The 21,608-nt window shown below is 39.5% G+C and overlaps 3 protein-coding genes and 1 non-coding gene across 5 annotated transcripts in view; 3 read left to right on the top strand and 1 right to left on the bottom strand.

The window, feature by feature from the left end:
* HAUS6 (HAUS augmin like complex subunit 6) overlaps positions 1–14,238 on the top strand; it is a 49,137-nt gene extending 34,899 nt beyond the window's left edge. Inside the window, exons 13-17 of one of the 2 annotated variants that reach the window (XM_025360547.1) lie at positions 6,197–6,263; positions 6,575–6,760; positions 9,529–9,664; positions 10,753–11,793; positions 13,357–14,238. In XM_025360547.1, coding sequence (XP_025216332.1) covers positions 6,197–6,263; positions 6,575–6,760; positions 9,529–9,664; positions 10,753–11,793; positions 13,357–13,418 — 1,492 coding nt within the window. In that variant the 3' untranslated portion in view covers positions 13,419–14,238. The remainder of the gene's footprint in view (positions 1–6,196; positions 6,264–6,574; positions 6,761–9,528; positions 9,665–10,752; positions 11,794–13,356) is intronic. The other variant, XM_025360548.1, reaches the window with a different exon arrangement.
* Positions 5,991–6,121, top strand: LOC112608787. Its single transcript, XR_003116074.1, has one exon.
* A 4,840-nt stretch (positions 14,239–19,078) lies between the features above and the next one.
* On the bottom strand, positions 19,079–20,899 carry RRAGA (Ras related GTP binding A). The gene has a single exon (XM_025359360.1). The coding sequence runs from the start codon at positions 20,442–20,444 to the stop codon at positions 19,503–19,505; it is 942 nt and encodes a 313-aa protein (XP_025215145.1). The 5' UTR covers positions 20,445–20,899; the 3' UTR covers positions 19,079–19,502.
* SAXO1 (stabilizer of axonemal microtubules 1) overlaps positions 20,753–21,608 on the top strand; it is a 120,223-nt gene continuing 119,367 nt past the window's right edge. The window contains exon 1 of the mRNA XM_025359358.1: positions 20,753–20,897. The gene's annotated coding sequence lies outside the window, so the exon portion shown is untranslated. The remainder of the gene's footprint in view (positions 20,898–21,608) is intronic.

The following is a 21,608-nucleotide window of genomic DNA, read 5'->3' on the forward strand; positions in this document are numbered from 1 at the left end:
TAGTCTTTAACTCTTGGCCTCAAGTGATCCTCCTGCCTGGGCCTCCCAAAGTGCTGGGATTATGGTCATTACCCCCCATGCCTGACCCAAATTTGATTTTTATATTATTTTTTTCTATATTAATTTTATTCCCATCTTAAAACAGTTTCCAATCTTACTCTGGGATAGTGCATAATTTTGCCCCCCCACCCCCTTTTTTTTTTTGAAACGGAGTCTTGCTCTCGTCTCCTAGGCTGGAGTGCAATGGCGTGATCTTGGCCCACTGCAACCTCCCTGCCTCCTGGGTTCAAACGGTTCTCCTCCTGGGTTCAAGCTACCTCCTGAGTAGCTGGATTACAGGTGCCTGCCAGCACGCCCAGCTAAGTTTTGTATTTTTAGTCGAGATGGGGTTTCACCATGTTGGCCAGGCTGGTCTCGAACTCCTGATCTCAGGTGATCTGCCTGCCTTGGCCTCCCAAGGTGCTGTGATTACAGATGTGAGCCACAGCGCCCGGCCAATTTTGCCCTTTTAACTGGACAATATTTTTCTACCATAGACCCACATTTTCAGAAAAGATCCAAAATTTATGATAATGGGTATTTTTTCCCCTTCTATTCTTTATCTAAATATTGGGTTTCATGGGGATTATTTGGAAATTATCTAATGCAAATTTGGGAGTTTTTGCCTTTTTATGTATGTGAACTTTTTTGAAACTACTCTAAGTTCAAGTGGGCCTTTGAGATCATCTTGTCCGGATAGTTTTCAGACTATATCCTATAGTGCCATTTGGTGCTGTGGATGAATGTAACGTAACCCGTGGCTGGTCCAACCTTTTCCTACATTAGCCTGGGCAACTTGCTCTTTTATATATATTATACATTGGGGTGTTTGGTAAACTATTTGGTAAGAAGAGTTCCATGCTTAAAAAAAAATTGGAAAACTTCTGATTTACTGTAACTACCAGATTTAACATATGAAAAAACCGAATTTTGTTCTAACTTCCTTCAGTAATATTCCTATTTTCTTTATTGCCTTTTTTTTTCCCTCTATTATCCCATTTTGGACTGATTACAGATTTTATGAGCAAAAAATCTGTGAACTAAATGTTTGCAATCTGATTGGGGAACATATTAGTTCTTTATTGAAATTAAGCATTATTAAGTAGCAATCAAACACGAAGAAACTTTCCTGTATTTGGGTTTTTTTGTTTTATTGTTTTTTCAACCTACATAGGTGTCTTTCATTACAACTTTCCCAAGTAGATGAGGGACAGATGAAAGTAAAATACTTAGGAAAATTATAAAAGAAAATCCTACATTTTAAATGAATTGAAGCACTCATCATTCTATATGGTCTTAGTGAAAACTGTAACACTAACCAGAGTTAAGCCTTTTTTTGTGAAATTGAGTTATTGGTAATTGGTTCTGCAGTGATCTAGTTCATAGCAGTCAGGACTAGTTGTGGAAGAACTATGTTTTAGTCTGCCTGGATTTGATGTTAATTTTTTGAGTGCCTAAAGAAAAATAATGAAATCTTCCGTGAGGACCTGGTGTTGAAGAGATAGTAAAGTTACTGGCCTACCCATTTTACACTCATATCAGAATTCTTTTTATGGCAGGCTGGGGGAGGGTATGATTGGTGCTTCCTAAACTCAATTAAGTTTTTGATTTTGTCTTTCCTTGAGAGCAAATTAAATATTTTGATTAAGGTGTTTTGCTGGACTACAGATTGATGAGGATACTAGATTAATACAGATAGCAGATTTTATTCATGAACCCCATTAAACCTCAGAATACTTTTTTTTTTTTTTTTTTTTTTTTGGGCCGGGTGCGGTGGCTCATGCCTGTGATCCCAGCACTTTAGGAGGCCGAGGTGGGTGGCTCACCTGAGGTCAGGAGTTTGAGACCAGCCTGACCAACATGGTGAGACCCCATCTCTACTTAAAATACAAAAATTAGCTGGGTGTGGTAGTGCATGCCTAATCCCAGCTACTTACTTGGGCGGCTGAGACAGGAGAATTGCTTGAACCCGGGTGGCAGAGGTTGTGGTGAGCTGAGGTTGTACCATTGCACTCCAGCCTGGACAACAAGAGTGAAACTCCATCTGAAAAGAAAGAAAAAAAAAAAAAAGATTCTTTTTTTGAAGAATTTTGTACCAAGATACTATCAGAATTCTGTAGGAGCCAGAAACTCAATCCCTAATAATTTAGTTCAAATGGAAACTCTTAATATAGGAAAAATAACTTATATTAGATATACTTTGATTTCCGTATCTGTCTTCTAAGCTCCTGGATCTTTTAGTTATATTCTGATTATTTTAATTATAGATTTGAGATATTGAAGGGAGGAAGGGGAAGGCTTAGTGGTGAGGGATAAATGGTTAATGGGATATGAAAGATTATTATTGCTAGATAGCGGGACAGAGCAGAAGGACTGTGAAAAGCTAAGTTCCTGGGACATGGAAGTAGTCTGCTCAGAATTCTTCACTGTTAAAGGTATATGTAGTTAAATGTTCCATCAGTAATATGTAACGTAGATGGACTGTACTTAATGAAAGAAAAGAATACCTTTTTTGCATGTAGTTCAGCAATTACACTGTTTTATCTGCAATACATCATCTTTTATCAGTAACAATGTAGTTAACTGGGAAATTCATATGTGGATATGATCAATATAACCATTCAACTAAAAAAATGGAAAGAATGTAGTTTTTAGAGTGTTATTAGCCCTATCACATGCAGTTGTCATTCACGGATACCAAAAGATATGTAGTCTTTTCCATAAATCTCATTGCTGGCTTTTTTTTTGTTTGTTTTTTTGAGAAGGGTCTTGCTCTGCTACCCAGGCAGGAGTGCAGTGGTGCAATCACAGCTCACTGCAGCCTTGATCTCCTGGGCTCAAGTGATCCTTACATCTCAGCTAGCCAAGTAGCTAGGAGTGCAGGCATGCGCCTCCACACCCAGCTAATTAATTTTTTTTTTTTAGAGATGAAGTCTCACTATGTTGCCTAGGTTGGTCTCAAACTTCTGAGCTCAAGTGATGCTCCCACTCCGGCCTCCCAAAATGCTAGGATTTCAGACGTGAGCCACCTTGCCTGGCTTTCATTTCTGCTTCTGATCAGAGCGAGCTCATGGAGGCTGCATTATACTTAAAACCAGAATTCAGCAATTGGTGATGCCTTTGCTGTACACTGTGAGCATTAGCTTTCTTTCCAGTGGCTTTTTGTGTCTGTGTCTGTGTCTGTGTGTGTGTGGGTGGGTTCCATGATATTTCTAATGGTAATGATGCTGTTGTTCTAGACATCTAACTTCTGTGTTTTCTCCTATACCACATTTCAAAGACAAGGAGGGCAGTATGATCTTGCATACATGCCAGCTAAACATCATTTGTGTTAGAAATTGAGTTCTAGTCTCATATCTTTCTCTTTTTATAGTTTCTATTTTTATTTTTCTCCTAATTATTGATATAACAACAACAGCAAATAAAAATGAGAAATAATTGGTTAAAGTTTTTAAGGAATCACTTGTAACATTTTTCCCCGCCAAGTACTTTTCTAGGCTTTGTATACCACCATATATAAATTTAGCTCTAGCTGGGCATGGTGGCTCACGCCTGTAATCCCAGCACTTTGGGATGCTGAGGCAGGCAGATCACCTGAGGTCAGGAGTTTGAGACCAGCCTGGCCAACAGGGTGAAACCCTGTCTCTACTAAAACTACAAAAATTAGCTGGGTGTGGTCGTCAGCACCTGTAATTCCAGCTACTCAGGAGGCTGGGGCAGGAGAAGTGCTTGAACCCAGAAGATGGAGGTTGCAGTGAGCCAGGATCCCACCACTGTACTCCAGCATGGGTGACAAAGTGAAAGTCTGTCTCAAAAAAACCCAAAAAGCTGTAATCAAAGGATGGATACAATCTGAATACAAATTTTAAAACGCAAAATTCTGAAGTACAAAATTTTATTTATTTATTTTTGAGACGGAGTTTTGCTCCTGTTGCCCAGGCTGGAGTGCAATGGCACGATCTCGGCTCACTGCAACTGCCACCTCCTGGGTTCAAGCGATTCTCTTGCTTCGGCCTCCCAAATAGCTGGGATGACAGGCACCCATGACCACACCTGGCTAATTTTTGTATTTTTAGTAGATATGGGGTTTCACCATGTTGGCGAGGCTGGTCTTGAACTCCTGACCTCAGGTGATCCGCCTGCCTCAGCCTCCCAAAGTGCTGGGATTACAGGTGTGAGCCACCACACCCAGCCCCAAATTTTAAAACATTAACATAGTATAAATGGTTGTGATTTTTTTGGCTGTATGTTTAAATAACATATTTACCAATTTTCATTGATAATAGCTTTGTAACACTGCATTTATTTTTAGATTTGAATTTTCTCTCAATTTTATTTTTTACTACTATAAAAAGTGTGTTCCTCTTTTTTCCTCTATGTTCTTCCCTTAGGATAAATTTCCACAATGGGATCACCGTCTTTTCTTTGTTTAGTTACAGTGTTAGGATTTCATGGGCCTCAATCTTGGCATGGCAAATGGATGAAGTATACAGACTGAGCCAGGGCTGCTTTAAAGTTGTCTTAGATTACGATGTTAGCAGGCTTAATAGCATGTTGCCAGTTCAGAAATGAGAGAGGGGAGGGTACAGAATGTTTCCATTGTTCTCTGCCATAAGGTTCCACAAGAATCATTCAAATGGAAACACTTGTCACCTATAGAACCCCATTCTCAAGTGGCATTTACTCATCGATTCCATCAGTTCATCAAACAGTTAACATGTATGTATTGTACTACCAACCACTGTGTTAGTCTCTGGGAATAGCCTTAGGGAAAGACAGCCTTTGTCCTTACCTTCTTGTGGTGGTGGCACCTTAGTAGCATTGGTCCATAGATTGCTGGCTCTGTTTCAGGGGGCTTTGTGATAATTTTAATGTAAAGGTTTCCCCAAAATCTAGTAGATGATCAATCCTTTGCCTTTGATATCTGGGTTATATTTTGTCAATGCTATGTTGAAGCTTGAGTGATTGCAGTGATTTTGAATTATGTTTGGAACGTAGACAAAGACTCTTAAGAGTGCATATTTGAAAAAGTTGGAAAATTACATTTACTATGATATAAAATATTTGCAATGCTATTAATTTTGTACTTCTAGTTATAAGAAGAAAGGAAAGTACCAACATGCATGTTGTTGAAAGTGGTCTTGATAATCCTGTCTTATATTAACTAGAGTAGAAAAGCTTTAGGCTTTTAACTTTTAAAGGTTTTTAAGATCAAAGTAAAAAAGTTAACACTTCTTTGAAGATTTTTAAATTTAATAACATTTTATAATTAGCATGAATAGCTGCATAAAGTTTTAATATTTATCCAAAAGGGCAAGGGAATACAAAAGGTTAAGAAATACAACAGAATGCGGCAAACTAAAACTCTAACCTTATGACGTTACTGTGAAAGTGTAACATGTTTGCTGTGGAGTAAAATTTAGCATATGAGAAATTGATTTTGGATATGAAGTATCAAAAGTATCTCAAAAATAAGTCTCTGCTGGGCCAGGTGTGGTGGCTCACACCTGTAATCCTAGGACTTTGGGAGGCCAAGGTGGACAGATCACCTGAGGTTGGGAGTTTGAGACCAGCCTGACTAACATGGAGAAACCCTGTCTCTACTGAAAATACAAAATTAGTCAGGTGTTGTGGTGCATGCCTGTAATCCCAGGTACTTGGGAGGCTGAGGCAGGAGAATCGCTTGAACCTGGGAGGCAGAGGTTGTGGTGAGCCAAGATCGCGCTATTGCACTCCAACCTGGGCAACAAAAGCGAAACTCCGTCTCAGAAAAAAAAAAAAGGATCTGCTACAAAGAAACTGTGATTTGGACCCTGTGACATTATAATAATGCAATTCTGTTTTGAATCTGTTTTTAACCTGTGTTCAGGTTGTGGAGTATTCATTGTCATTTAACTCTTTCAAATCAACATATTCTTGACTCAATATGTGGTAAGTAAAGTCTTCATAATTGGGAGGCTGATACACAAATTGGGCTGAAATACTGCTCTGCTTGTCACCATGCCTCCCTAGAATGAACTGCCTTTTGATGACCGGGACGAATTGAGTGAAATCGTAACGGACAGATACGGGGCAGACAGATTTTAGAGTAGACTTGTAAAGGGAATGGAATTCTTTCCTCGTTATAACTTGGATTTGTTGTCTTTTTCCCTTTTAGCCCTGCCTCTTTCTTGTTGCAGTCAGTTTCATCATCAGATAGAAACAGTGTTACACTACTTGAAAAGGTATATTTTAAAATGTCTCAATTAATTCTAGCCATACTAAATTATAAAATATTATTTTTTTGATACCACAGTTAAATTTAATGTCTGTTTTTACATTTTCTAATATTTGTATATTTTGTACCATATCTACTTATATATTCCTTATTGCTAAGTGAGAATATTGGAATTAGTTAATTCTGCCAGTGACATACAATTTCACAATAATGTTAACCTTTTATAGGTTCATGATAACCAGTGAACTGCTAATGAAGAAAGCTTCAAGATCAGCCATGATTATTAAGGGTTTAACATTACATATCTGTCTTCTTCAGGACACAAAGATGAGAACTCCCAAAGAAAAAAACGAAGCAATTTCTAAGAAAATACCAGAATTTGAAGTGGAAAATTCTCCATTATCAGATGTTGCAATGAATACAGAGAGTAGTACATTTGGAGGGTCTCTGCCAGCTAAAAAAAGTGATCCATTTCAAAAAGAGCAAGATCATCTGGTAGAAGAGGTGAGAAAAGACTATAATGAGTATACTTAAATATCAGTTATTAGATGGGCACAGTGGCTCATGCCTGTAATCCCAACACTTGGGGAGGTTTAGGCAGAGGAACACTTGAGCCCAGAAGTTCGAGACCAGCATGGGCAACATGGTGAAACCCATCTCTACAAAAAAGTTAAAAAAAAAAACCAGTTGAGCATGGTGGTACGTCTCTGAAGTCCCAGCTACTTACTGGTGAGGCTGAGGTGGAGGATCACTTAAAGCCCAGGCTATTGAGGCTGCAGTGAGCTGTGTTTGCATCCCTGCACTCTAGCCTGAGTGATAGACTGAGACCCTGTTTCAAAAAACAAAATCAAAAACAAGTATTTTCTCAATGGTGTTGGGATCCTAAGCGAAATACAGTTAATTATTGATTACCTGAGGTAATATGGGATAAAGAAGGCTACAGATAATAAAAATTATGGTTAAAGCAAAATTCGTTTTCCTCCAAAGTGAGAATAGATTCAATATAAACTTTTTTAGTTAATATTACAACTGTGGTGCAGAACCCACTTCCCATTCTTTAAACATTACCTGAAAGTATACAAATGATACATTTGAGAAATTTTGGAGATTAACCATTACATAGTTAGATAAATGTACCCAGGGTTTATACTTTATTAAAATACTTTGTCAGTGTTGTTTGTTGCTTAGCTGAGTTTCCTCTTTTTTTGAATATTAGAACACGTTGCAGTATCATATCACTGAGTGTAGGTTTTGTTCTTTTTGCTGTCTAAAATATTTCAAAAGTGATTAGATGCATTGTTGTTAATGAACTTGATTTTCCTAACCAGCCCCATCCCTTAACACTATTCTGCTTTTCACTGGTAAGTGACCGCACAGTGCTACCATTGGTCAGCATTACAGAACTCAGTTCACGCAAGTTAAATTCTGAAGTTATTTGTTAATGTTATTTTTAATACATTTCCCATAACATGCTTTAGCATTGCTTGGATTTGGTTAAGCAGCCAGAAAATTAGTGTTACTTTTTACTCCTGAGAGACTGAAAAAAATTTGGTTTAGTGGATATTAATTCAGGTATTGGACTTCCCTCCTTTATTGCATTCCTGATCAAACTAAATGAGCATTTTCCAAATAAGAGAACTGAATGTCAGACATTTTTCTTTTTTCTTTTAAGACAGGGTCTTGTTCTGTCACCTAAGCTGGAGTGCAGTTTTGCAATTATAGCTCACTGTAACCCCGAACTCCTGAGCTCAAGGGATCCTTCCACCTCAGCCTTCCAAACAGCTATGACTATAGGCGTGCACCACTTTGTCTGGCTAATAAGTTTTTTATTTTTTGTAGAGTTGGAGACTCACTCTTTTGCCCGGGCTGGTCTCAAACCTGTAGCCTTAAGTGATCCTCTAGCTTTGGCCTCCCAAAGTGCTGGGATTACAGGCATGAGCCACCATGCCTGACTGGATGTCAGTCATTTTTCTTGTTTGTAACAGGTCTAGTTTCATGGTCCTTAAGTACTTTTAAATCTCTAAAGTTCTTTTGTTTCTCTTCATTGACTCTACACTAAAGAAAAGATGGTTAGTCTTTTTTACTTTCCTAATTTTGAAAGGAAAAACACATTTTCTGATTAAAAGAATTTATATTAGCAATGGGATCAGATAGAAGAGGAAAGTCTTAAAATTTCATGAAGCTCTGAAAGTAAAATTAATTTTCTTTAAGAGTATTTATGACAGGGGATATTTAGTGTTTGAATTCCCAGAAGCACTCTGTTTTCTTGAAGGAGAAGCCCTTTTTTTCTATGGGCCAATTTTATTTGTATTTTTTATTTTATTTATTTTATTTTTTTGAGACGGAGTTTTGCACTTGTTGCCCAGGCTGGGGTGCAATGGCGCCATCTCGTCTCACCACAGCCTCCGCTTCCCGGGTTCAAGCGATTCTCCTGCCGCAGCCTACCAAGTAGCTGGAATTACAGGCATGCACCGCCATGCGCAGCTCCTTTTGTATTTTTAGTAGAGATGGGGTTTCTCCATGTTGGTCAGGTTGGTCTCGAACTCCTGACCTGAAGTGATCCACCTGTCTCAGCCTCCCAAAGTGCTGGGATTACAGGCGTGAGCCACCATGCCCAGCCTCTTGGGCCAATTTAATTATGGCTTCCAGAAGTTTATTTTTTAGTGATGTTGGCGGCAGAGTTTTTAATTTGCATGTTTTTTCTTTTTCAGTTTTATTGATACTTAATAGAGAGCACTATTTTGATATTGGATACGTTTCTGTTTTAGAATGTACCTATACTTTTTTCAGTAATTTAGATCTGATAATGAGGTTTCTGGTGAAGAGGTATGTTGTCAGAATGATTCTGTTTCTTAATAGAGGTGTTGCTGTGCAAATTGATTATAATTGAGAAGAGTCTGCTTCCTTTAAAACTAGTCATTTTAGTGAATACAGAGCTGGCAAGCTTACAGTTGTGGTGGACAGCAGCTTAGGTCACTGCACAATTGGAACTGCCCCTAAATCGTCCCAGTGTAAAGGTTCTTATCTATTATCTCCTTTATAATGGGCTATCCATTTAAGATGAGGAAATACTTCAGTGTTTCATTTTACAGGATTGTACCTAGATGGTCTATACAGAATTGTTTGGGAACTTCTTTGTTGTTTATTTTTTGTGTTGTCTGCAATGGGAGGGGCTGCTGACTGTGAAGTGCTTATTAACCTTATCAGGGGTTTTGTTGCATTCTACCAATGGGCTTGGTAATCTTTGCTTTACTTTTTCTTTTCTGTTTTAGATTGCCAGAGCAGTTTTATCTGATTCACCACAACTCTCTGAAGGAAATGAAATAAAATTAGAGGAACTAATTGACTCTCTGGGTTCTAACCCCTTCTTAACAAGGAATCAGATTCCCCGAACTCCAGAAAACTTGAGTAAGTTAATAATGCTTTCTGTTACTCTTTTTTCTTTCTTTGACATAACCACTGTTAGAACCATGACCTAACAGATCTTTTTAGCTTAGTTGCCAATGGTTCTTTATTTATGCTGTTGTACTCGACATACTAAGTGTGGGCATTCTCACATAACAGTCTTTTAGCAGTATTTTGTGCCTTTAGTGTACTCAGTATATAGAGATATAAAATTTTGATAATATACAATTTTGTCTTTGTTGTTTACTTTGCTTTTATCTAGAAAGATCTTATTTGAGCATTTAAAAAAAAAAATCTCTTGCCTCCTGGTCTGACCTGTGATCACGTATTTATAGAGTACATAGGCTGTGTTCTGCCAGTCATCAACCAGAAGCATTAGCCATAAACCATGTGTGCGGAGGTCTTTACCCCTCCCAAATGAGTCAAACTGCCTAATACCTTTTTTGCTATAACTTGTAATTTGTGTAGGCAAAGTTCTGATATTGGTGTCCTTAGGTAGGCACATCATCTTGGTTGAGTAACTAAATAATTTCTGTTCTGCTGCTGATATAATTCAGTTTGGACTGAGCCACAGCCTAGGTCAGCAAACTATAGCCTATGAACCAAATTTGGCCCCACCTTGTGTGTTTTTGTATATAAAATTATATTGAACATAAGCATTTTCATTTGTTGACATTGTTTATGGCTACTTTCATGCTATCATGGCAGAGTTAAGTAGTTGACAGAATGGATGACCTGCAAAGCCTAAAATATTACTATCTGGTCCTTATAGAAAATGTTTGCCAAACTGTGGCTTAGATGGACAAGAAAAGGTCTTTTTAATACATGTAATTCATATGTGCTGCGTAAAAATTGACGCACATTTTAAGAACAGCTCTCTTTCTATGTGTTTATTTGTGTGTGATCAGTTGGAGATGGGGTTCTTTGATGTTGGGATTGGTTACATTGTGGAGCCTTGTCATCCAACCAGTATATTTATGGAACACGTACTGAGTCGAGCTTTATCTTCAGTGTTAGAAATAATATGATTCATTGCATGCTCTATGTTTGGGAATGTTAGTAAATTGTGTTTTTCTCCCCTTTAATTGTAGTAACTGAAATTAGGAGCTCATGGAGAAAAGCTATTGAAATGGAAGAAAACAGAACTGCAGAACCAACTCAAATGGATGCTGAACATAGAGAAGTATTGCCAGAATCATTACCTGTGTTGCACAGTCAAAGAGAATTTAGCATGGACCATTTTCTCTTAGAAACCACTGTGTCAGATTTTGGCCAGTCTCGTTCGACTGAAGAGAAAGTTGTTTCAGATTGCAAGTGTGTGCCTCAGAAACCTGTGCTGACCAGTCACATAGATGAACCACCAACACAAAGTCAGTCAGATTTGTTAAATAAGAAAGTAATTTGCAAGCAAGATTTGGAATGTTTAGCCTTCACCAAGCTTTCAGAAACTAGCCAAAGGGAGACATTCTCCCCAGCTGTTGGCAATAGGATAGATGTGATGGGTGGCAGTGAAGAGGAGTTTATGAAAATATTGGACCACTTAGAAGTTTCTTGTAACAAACCTTCCACAAATAAAACTATGTTGTGGAACTCTTTTCAGATATCAAGTGAAATTAGTTCTAAGAGTTTTAAAGATAATGATTTTGGCATATTACACGAAACTCTTCCGGAAGAAGTTGGTCACCTAAGTTTTAATAGTTCCAGTAGTTCAGAGGCCAATTTTAAACTGGAGCCAAATAGTCCTATGCATGGTGGCATTCTTCTAGAAAATGTTGTGGGAGGGAGACAGACTACTCCAGAATCAGACTTCAATATACAGGCTCTTCGCAGTAGATACGAGGCTCTGAAGAAATCTCTTTCCAAGAAAAGGGAAGAATCTTACCTCTCGAATTCCCAAACACCCGAAAGACACAAATCAGAATTGAGCCCTACTCCCCAAAATGTACAAACAGATGATGTGCTTAACTTTTTGGACACCTGTGATTTGCATACTGACCATACAAAGACATCTTTACCCATGTCCATCGGTGAAAGAAAACGGTCTCTTTCACCACTAATTAAGTTTTCTCCAGTGGAACAAAGATTGAGGACCACAATATCATGTAGTCTTGGAGAACTACCTAATTTAAAAGGTAAGGTTTAACTAGACCTATGCATATTCACCTGTTGAAGTTTTCTCTCAACTTTTGATAAAACCAGTACACAATGGATGCTGCATGACCTTTATTGTTAATGTGCTCCTCCTTCCTTCATTTAGGTTGAGGGGAATGATCCCTCACTGTAAAGGTCCTTTCAGAATCTCTGTTTATGTATATGTAGTTACAATTGATTTGAGACAGGGGTGGGAAAAAAAAGCCCCCCCAACCTGAAACTTACTGCTTTTGTAATACAAATAACTGAAAAGTAATTGTCATCAAAATCTTGCCCACTGGAAGGTGGTTTTTAAAACCTTGAGAAACCCAATTTTAAATATGATCACTGTAATGGTGTAGTATCTGGGAGTGGGGTGTAGAAATAAAAGAAGCCAGGTCAGTGTATTAGTTTCCTAGGGCTGCCATAACAAAGCACCATAAAGTGGGTGGCTTGGAACAGCAGAAATTTATTGTCTCTGAAGACAGTAAGTTCTAGAGGCTAGATGTCCAAAATCAAGGTGTTGACAGGGCCATGTTCCCTCTGAAGCCACTAGAATAGGATCCTTCTCTGCCTCTTCTAGCCTCTGGTAGCACCAGGCATTCCTTGGCTTGTGGCAGTGTAATTCTAATCTTTGCCTCCATTGTCACATGGTATTCTTCCCTTTTGTATGTGTCTTATAAGGACACAGTCATATTAGCTACTTAAGGGGTCACCCTACTCCAGTATGACCTCATCTTACTTAGCTAATTGTATCTGTAATGACCGTATTTCCAAATAAGGTGACATTCTGAGGTACTGGGGTTAGAACTTCAACGGGGTATTAATTCAGTTCATAACAGTTAATATTAATAATTATTGAAGCTAGGTGATGGATACATTGAGTTAATCATAGTTCTCATCAGTTTTGTATGTTTGAATGTTTTCCTCATAAAAGGTTAAAAAAATCGCTCTTGTAGCTCATTAGGAGAGATAAGGATCTGGTGATACAGATTCATTACGTATCACTCTGATTTGCCCACAATAGTTATACACTGACTGCTATATTGAAAAGTATTTGGCTGGGCACAGTGGCTCACGCCTGCAATCCCAGCACTTTGGGAGGCCTAGATGGGAGGATCACTTGAACCCAGGAGTTCGACACCAGCCTCAGCAACACAGGGAGACTATGTCTCTACAAAAAATTAAAAAATTAGCTGGGCATGTTGGCACATGCCTGTGGTCTGAGGTACGCAGGAGGCTGAGGTGGGAGGATTACTTAGGCCTGGGAGTTTGAGGCTGGAGTGAGCTGCCATCGCGCCACCGCCCCCCAGCCTGGGGGACACAACAAAACCCAACAAAAAAAAAAAAAAAAAAAAAAAAAAAAAGAAGTATTCTAGGAGGAATGTATTGATCTCTGGAGAAAGAGAGTACTTTGGTGAGAATAATGATAATTTTATCATAATTGAGTATTTGCAAAACTATGAACTTTTTATCTTGACTAAAATTTGCTACTGCTTGGAATCTGTTCTATTTATTTTTCTTTGTAATGTTTGCTTATACTTTTTTTAAAAATCAATTTGCAGAAGAAGACATTTTGAATAAGAGCCTTGATGCAAAAGAACCACCATCTGACTTGACAAGATGAAGACATACCTATTTAATATAACTATGATGCACTTAAATTGAAGCTATGCCACAGGATAGAAACTGAATTATAACTTAAATACATGTTGGAAGTGTAACACTGTTTTTCAAGGTTTTAAAAAAATTCCAAATGCCTTTTAGCCTTCTTTAATATTTTTAGGTAAGGAAAGTATGTTTGGATTTTTTTCTCTTTGTAGGTATATGAGATTGAAATATGAAGTATTTGGAAAACAAACGTCAAGCAATGGGAAGCCATTTTGATTTCTTGAGTAATCTTGTAAGCATTAAGTGAATGACAAAGTAGTAGTGTAACTAATTTCTTATGTTATAACTTCAGTCAGTTAATATAAGGATGAGTAGTTTTTGTTGTATGTTCACTAAGTGGTTAATAGCCATTGAATATACTAATCTTTCATCGTAGAGAACTATACAACTTTTATTGTTTCTTTATGGAACATTCTGGCTGACCAGAAAAAGTGAGAAAAGTAGTACCTTGGGATGTGTAGTCAAGATGACAAATTTTAAGACTGGAAAAGCTCTAAACAAGCTTAATGATTATTCAAGTAGAATGATCCTGAGAAGTGATGTTTGGTGGAATAAAGTGCATGTGATGATTAAGTGAAGACTGGGGCAGAATGATTTAAAAAAAGGAAAAAGATGGAAGAAGATGAGTAGACACTTGTAAGGAACACTGTCAAACTATAAATCCATTCAGTGGGTTGTATAACATTTATATTTAGTCTAATTTAGACTTTGATAATTTAACTTAATCCTACTTTTATATTTTAACAAAAATATAAATTAAAATTTTCATTAGTCTGTTTTATTGTTGTTGGGTTATTTTATACTCACTGTTGAGAGAAAGGAACAAGGAACAACCATCAAAATTCCTCAGTCCCTACAGAATAGCCCCACAATAACTTGAGAAAACTGAACCTAGAGTTAAATAACTTGTCACACTTGTAGTCTCCTGCCTCACTCCTTCAGGTGCCCTGCCTAGAAAAAGACTTGGGTCTAGCATCCAAGTGAACACATACTATTGCCCTCTGTTAACCAGGAGGAATGGAACAGACACTGGAAGGGTGATAGTACCTACAATACCCTTTGTAGTCCCCATCTCACAGCCATCAAAATCTTGTCCACTAGCCCCCAAAAAACTGGCAAGGAAAGAAGGTGGAGGGGAAATTTATGGAAGTAGATGGCTTAATAGTTCATCTCTCTTCATTTATCTTGGACTGCCTTTCTCTAAGTTGTTTGTGCTGTCCCAGTGTGAAGACTCATCTTTTTGTGAGAAAAGACAAAATGAAGCACATGTAACTACCTTCTTTGCAATGGAAAAGGAGAAGAAAAAAATCTTCTAAGTTGCTGTTTTCTTTTATTAGTTAATAAAACAAATCAGGGACTATGCAGGTCTATGGGGAAACCTTTAGTCTGCTTTAAGAAAACTCAGTATCTGAAAATCTTAGCATGTAACGCTATCATATCAGCATCTGCAGAAGTGCCAAGGCCATTGCTAGACACTTAATGTGTATTATTTCATTTAATTATATTTTATTTATTTTTATTTATTTATTTTTTTGAGACGGAGTCTCGCTCTGTCGCCCGGGCTGGAGTGCAGTGGCCGGATCTCAGCTCACTGCAAGCTCCGCCTCCCGGGTTTACGCCATTCTCCTGCCTCAGCCTCCCAAGTAACTGGGACTACAGGCGCCCGCCATCTCGCCCGGCTAGTTTTTTGTATTTTTTAGTAGAGACGGGGTTTCACCGTGTTCGCCAGGATGGTCTCGATCTTCTGACCTCGTGATCCACCCGTCTCGGCCTCCCAAAGTGCTGGGATTACAGGCTTGAGCCACCGTGCCCGGCCTTAATTATATTTTAAATGTGCTTCCCTAGTAATTCTTAAGCTCAAGAAAGTTTGAGAACTGCTGCTAGGAAATAGAGATTCACATTTAACCCTGTGGTACTTTTAAGAAGCAGGTATGTTGTTACATATATACTTCGGTAGAGATTGTTAACTATCGATAGGGAAGCTCAAGTTCGCCACTCAAGTCTGAGAAACCCTTAATTACTGAGAATCAAATGAGCAGAATGTCTGTAGACATTTTGGATTTGTAAAAATCACGTTGTTGAGTTATACCTGTGATAGGCTGAAAGTTTTTGGCATTCTTTCCTGTTCTTCATATGCCAGTAACATAAACAAAAAATATCTCAGATCTGTCACTTTCTTCTCCTAAACCAAAGTGATTGCGGCTTTTTGCCTGCAGCCTTTTCCCTATCCAATATCTCCTGCATAGTTACCTTTTGATCTTAAGAACTGTGTTGATTGGGTCACTTCCTTGCCTAAAATTCCACTAATGGTTCATTGTTAATTCTAAAACAGAGTTCAAATTTAAAGGCATGTAAGTTCCCCTATAGCAGATTTCTTCTATTCCCCCTTCCACTGTAATCTCCCTTTTTTTTTTACTGAAATGCTTCAGTGAGCATGGGTCTTTAGGGGTCTTGGTTTACAATTTTTCTGAAGCAGGAATACCTTGCCTTCCTCTACTGGTTTACCACAATTACAGCTCTCTTTTAAGCCTCAGAAAAAATGTCACTTCCACCTTGAAGTCTTAATCCACGCTTTTTATATCCATGTGCCTATTCCTTCTCTGAAATCTCCTATGGTATCTTAACTTTTTATTCATTTTATGTCCCACTAATTGATTTTATTATATATTTTTTATGGTTGCATGTGGTCTCTCTAGTTATAGCAATATATACATACATACATACACACCTATGTAAATGTGTGTCGGGAGTATGTATTCACACACAGATACCCCAAGGCCATGTGTCATCTTTATCAATTGTTTAAGTTTTGGAATTGTTTAGTTTGCCTCCTATATCATGGAATAAATGGTAAAGAGGGCTAATTCATTACTGTAAGTGGATTTCTCATTACATTCATATCAGACATTATATAGAATGTACTGTTTTGTTCACTGTTTGTAAGATACAAAGGTGTATAAACTGACTTCTACATCAGCTTGAAACCTGAGATAATGTTAAAATGTTCTAGTTATTTTAAATGTTTAAAGAGAACCACCATATAATGTTGCTAAACATGAAAAATGTCATCAAGTGGAATAAAGAATAGTTGAAGTTAACAATTGGGGGAAATTGAACTGAAAACAAAAATACGAGTATTTTGAAACCTTTTCTTTACCATGAGTCTCTTGACTATGAAGTCAAATTTATCTAAAGGAAAAACAGGAATTCTGGAGACCTGTGTAAAAGCAGACTATTATCTTCCTACTGTGAGTGTACTAAAATTAAAATATGTTTAATGACGTTTTCCTCAATGTAGAAGTATTGAAGTAAATGTTTCTTTTATGTTGCAGATACATAGTTGCTCTAGAGATCACCTTTTTCTTTAGGCACTGTGAATAGCAAGTCCACATCCTAAGTTGAAAATATTTGAGAATCCTCTATGGGAGTCTTTGTAAATATTTTAAATACTGTTGTTTTCAATAAATATTTTATACTATCTGGCTCTGGAATTTCCTGTATAATATCAAAAAGAACTATGCCCCTGCAAACCTTAAGATGATCACATATAAAGGTATATTAATAACCTGATCAACACATTTGAGAGGTTCAGTGATTCAGGTAAACATGTTTTGTTACTTCCATTTTAATTACTAGATTTACTGTACATAGTATTTTAAAATGAATTTTTAAAGTAATATCTATACTGTCACTTTTCTCATATGGAGTCTTTACACTAATGTATTGCCAATGGCCCTAATTAGGTAATTTTTATAAATTACACCTGAATAGCTTCTTACTCTTCATAAGTAGTGTCATCCACATCTGCTGCTAGAAAGGGTTTAATAATTAAATAATTTTATAAAGCCTTAGAAATTCTAAAGCCCTATCACTTATATATACTGTCCATACAAAGATAGCACCTCGGGTGTAAAATGAGAGGCTTAGAGTTGATCACAGGTCTCTTGGCTCTAAAATACTTAGCTTTCTTTTCAAACAATTAATAAGGCAGCTATTGCTGGAACTGGAATGGGACATTTTAGATCTGTTTGCCCATTTTACTACACATTGCCAATCCAAATTAGGAACCTCAAAATCCTTTCTTAAAAGTAGGTGATCCAAGAATCTGGTTCAGTATTATCCAATTTCCAGGGAAATGCAAATGGGAAAGTGATCTTGCCCAAAATGAGTGAAACCCTATTCCTTGAGGAAGGTCACTTAGCTTCCTGGGCTTCAGCTTACTCAGTATGTAAATTCGGAATTATATGAAGGAATAATACACATTTAAAAAGCTAAGACCCATCAGTGCTGATCTGTGCAAGTTATAAGAACAAAAAAATTGCCGTGTGCAGTGGCTTACGACTGTAATCTCAGCACCTTGGGAAGCTGAGATGGGCGGATCACTTGAGGTTAGTAGTTCGAGACCAGCCTGGCCAATGTGGTGAAACCCCTATCTCTACTAAAAAATACCAAAAATTAGCTGGGCGTGGTGGTGCATGCCTGTAGTCCCAGCTACTTGGGAGGCTGAGGCACGAAAATGGCTTGAACCTGGGAGGCGGAGGTTGCAGTGAGATCGCGCCATTGCACTCCAGCCTGGGCAAAAGAGCGAGACTCGTCTCAAAGAAACAACAACAACAAAAAATAAAAAGCTATGACTCTTACGGTTAACTTTTCAATGGAAGTAATGGGGTGTAATGATGAGGAGAGTCAGTAGTCAGATTGCCTGGGTTTAGCTGTATGAGCTTAATAAGGTTATAGCAATTTGCTCATCTGTTAAAATAGCGATCAAAGTAACCTACCACATAGGTTGTGAGGATTCAGTAAGATAAATGCACATGTGCTTAAGAACACCTGACATTTAGTAAGGGATCAAATATTCAAATAGGTTTCACATCCAGTAATTTGGGGAAGAATGGCTCAGTAGATGGTAATGGTAGTTAACACAGGACGCTAGGCGCGCTATGCGCTAGGCACCGTTCCTAAATACCATGTTGAATGTAATCCTTTTAAACATCCTTTCAAGTGGGTTTTTTTTTTTTTTTTTTTTTTTTTTTGCTGTTTTTGAGATAGGGTCTTGGTTTGTCACCCAAGCTGGAGGGCAGTGACACAATTATACCTCACTGCAACCTCTACCTCCTGGACTCAAGCAATCCTCTTTTCTCAGCCTCCCAAGTAGCTAGGACTGTAGGCACCCACCACTATGCCTAGTTAATGAAAAAACATTTTTTTTTGTAGAGACAGGGTCTCACTATGTTACCCAGGCCGGTCTTGAACTCCTAGTCTCAGGTGATCCTCCCACTCAGCCTCCCAAAGTGCTAGAATTACAGGTGTGAGCCACCACACCTGGCTATAAAGTAGTATTCTGACCCACATTTTACCAATGAAGGAACAAGTGTAGTGAAATTAAGTACTTGCTCATGTTCACAGAGCTAGTAAGTGAAGGGACCAGAATACTAACTCAGGTGGTCTAGCTTGAGTCCATAGCATAAGCACTTCTACAGCTGTTACCAAACATCACTAAAATGCTGGGGGCTAAACTCACAGAATCAAATTTGCCAGTCAAGCAATACTTGTGGGCAGTCAGAATCTTTAGATTTACATATTAAGCACTTTCGAGTTATTTCAAATAAGGCCATGTTTTAAATTGCTAACACGTTTATTCATGAATGAAGCCAAGAAGAATTTATAAATGCATTTTAATACCTTGCTGATAAAATAGTAACATTCCATCTTTGCAATCTGATACGGAATACAGGAGATACTGGTAAAGGCTTTGATGTGCATATCTATTATAACCAGGTAATGAGAACACACACGAACCACCTACTTTAGTGTTACATCATACCAACTTCTCAGAAAGGCCAGCTTCAAAGCTCTACTGGGTAGCCGAGTAAATAGCGTCCAATGTTTAAAGACTGGGGAGCCGGGGAGAAAGATGAAAGGAGGAAGCAGCACACATTTCAAAGCCCACTTTTAAGCACACGACATTATGAATATTAAAAATAAAGGATGCAAACAAAAAAGGCAATTCAGCATTTTCAGAAAGAGCATTTGGCAATATTCAACGCATAAGGAGACTGTGCTTGGGGCCATCCACTCTCTCCAGCTTCTCAAAGTGTTTCCGGGCATTGCGAATGTTGATCAGAGTGGCCGCAGAAGGGATCGACGGGTCTGACATGACCACCATCACGTACGTGTTTGAGGTGAAGATGTCGATGAAAGCAGCGAAGTTGGAATTCCTAACTTCCATGCTCTGGAAGGAAGCGGCCAATTTACTGCAGCTCAGCTTGAACTGTTTGATGATGTTGCTGATCTTCTCAAACCGGTGGACGTCGCGCTGCTCTTTGCACTGGTAGTGGGAAATAACCAAGAACGTAGCTCTTTCGAACAGCAGAACTTCATCGGCCTCAATGATTTGGGCAAAATTCCTGAGGTTCATCTCCAGCTGCTGAACGTTGGGAATCAGCTGGTAGACGATGCTGGACCAGGCTTTGTAGAGCGTCTCATCCCAGATGGACGTTCGAAAACAAGCACACTCCAGCGGGCGAGACAGACGCCTCAGGTCTTCCTCTCGCTCTTTAAAAATCAGGTCGCGCTGATCCTCCTGAACCAGATCCATTTTGTGCACCAGGCAGAAGATTTTGGCGTCAGGAGAGTTCTGGAGGATGGCCTCCAGACACGACTGGTAATAATGCATGTCCTTTTCCAGTTCGCGGCTCTCCACGTCAAACACGTAAATCAAAACTTCTACGTTACGGAAAATATTGTCTCGCTGGCTGGTGAAGTAATTTTCCATGAAGGTGTCCTGACCGCCACAGTCCCACAGGTTCAGCACCAGGTTCCCCAGGAATCGGACGTGGGAGTGCTCCACGTCAATGGTGGCCCCCAGGCGCCGGGTGTCGCGAGCAATATAATTGGCGAAGATAATCGACCTCATGCTGGTCTTCCCCGACCCGCTCTTCCCCATCAGCAGCACCTTTTTCTTCATGGCTGTATTTGGCATCACCCGCCGGGGCCGCCTCGGACTGGGCCTGAGGGCGCGGCCTACACGCAGCGCCGAGGGAGGGGTCGGGGGCTGCCGGAGACTCGCAGGCGGTGCCTCGCTCCGCTCCGCCGCGCAGCTGGGCAGGCAGGAGAGGCGAGAGCGCGAACCCGGGGCTGGAGAGGCCGCAGCGGGGCTGGCTCTTCCTCAGAGGGGAGCGCCTGCGGCTGTCGGTAGCAACGGCTTGGGAGATGCGCTTGCCTTCCGGAGAGGGAACCGCTGCGTCCCCGCCACCACCCACTTCCGGCGGCGATCTCGCGAGAGCTCCGTCGCTCCGCCGTTCCTGCCCGACGAGCTTTGAAAAGCTGCTACTCTAATGAAACCCAACCCGGGCAGCGTGAGCCCTAAGATGGAAGGGAAGCCCAAGGACTGCGGTCTTTTGTTCTGTTGCAGCTGGGTTTGCGGTTGCTAGGGGTACGTGTATGGTTGGCAGGGGGAAATGCTGCCCTCTGGTGGCCAAAAAAAAGCCCCAACCACCACCACTACCGCAACTGGCTTTAGGAGCGAGGTGTGCTGGGCGGGTTTCCGCAGGGGCAGCCGACTGATGAAGTGGAGGGAAAGCCTAACTTCCCAGTCCGCTTAGGCCTCCCCAGGTTCCCTGGCCCAGTGAGTACAGGGGCAGGGCAGATGGAGAATGTGCAGATGCGGAAAGTGAGACTTAGACAAGTTAAGCGATTGCCCACCGCTGCGCAGCTAGACGATAGCGAGTCCCTCCTGGGAGACATCCTGGCTTCCAGTTGGTGCTTTTAATTCCTTTCTCACGTCTGCTTTTCCCGTAATCTCAGAGTTTAGAATTTATAATTAGAATTCCAAAGCTCGAGGAAACGATAATATGGAATCCCATGCATTAGTTCCATCCTCACAGTAACCCTGTGAATTAGTAACCCTATTTTCAAGTGAGGGAATCAAAGGTTAGAGAGGTTAAGTCACTTGACCAAGTTACACATATACTAAATGATGAAATGGAATTTGATTTTAGTCTGACTACAGTCTATTTGCCTAACAATAGGCCACCCTGTGCCCCTCTAAAAGCGTAATGTGATTCTGCTCTTGGTCTTCAAGTAGATAAGAGAATCAGTGTCCTCCAGTATCGTTCATACAGAATGAATGAGAGTCATCAGGATA

Source organism: Theropithecus gelada, chromosome 15 (assembly GCF_003255815.1).
Source record: "Theropithecus gelada isolate Dixy chromosome 15, Tgel_1.0, whole genome shotgun sequence".
In the NCBI taxonomy this organism is placed as follows: Eukaryota; Metazoa; Chordata; class Mammalia; order Primates; family Cercopithecidae; genus Theropithecus; species Theropithecus gelada.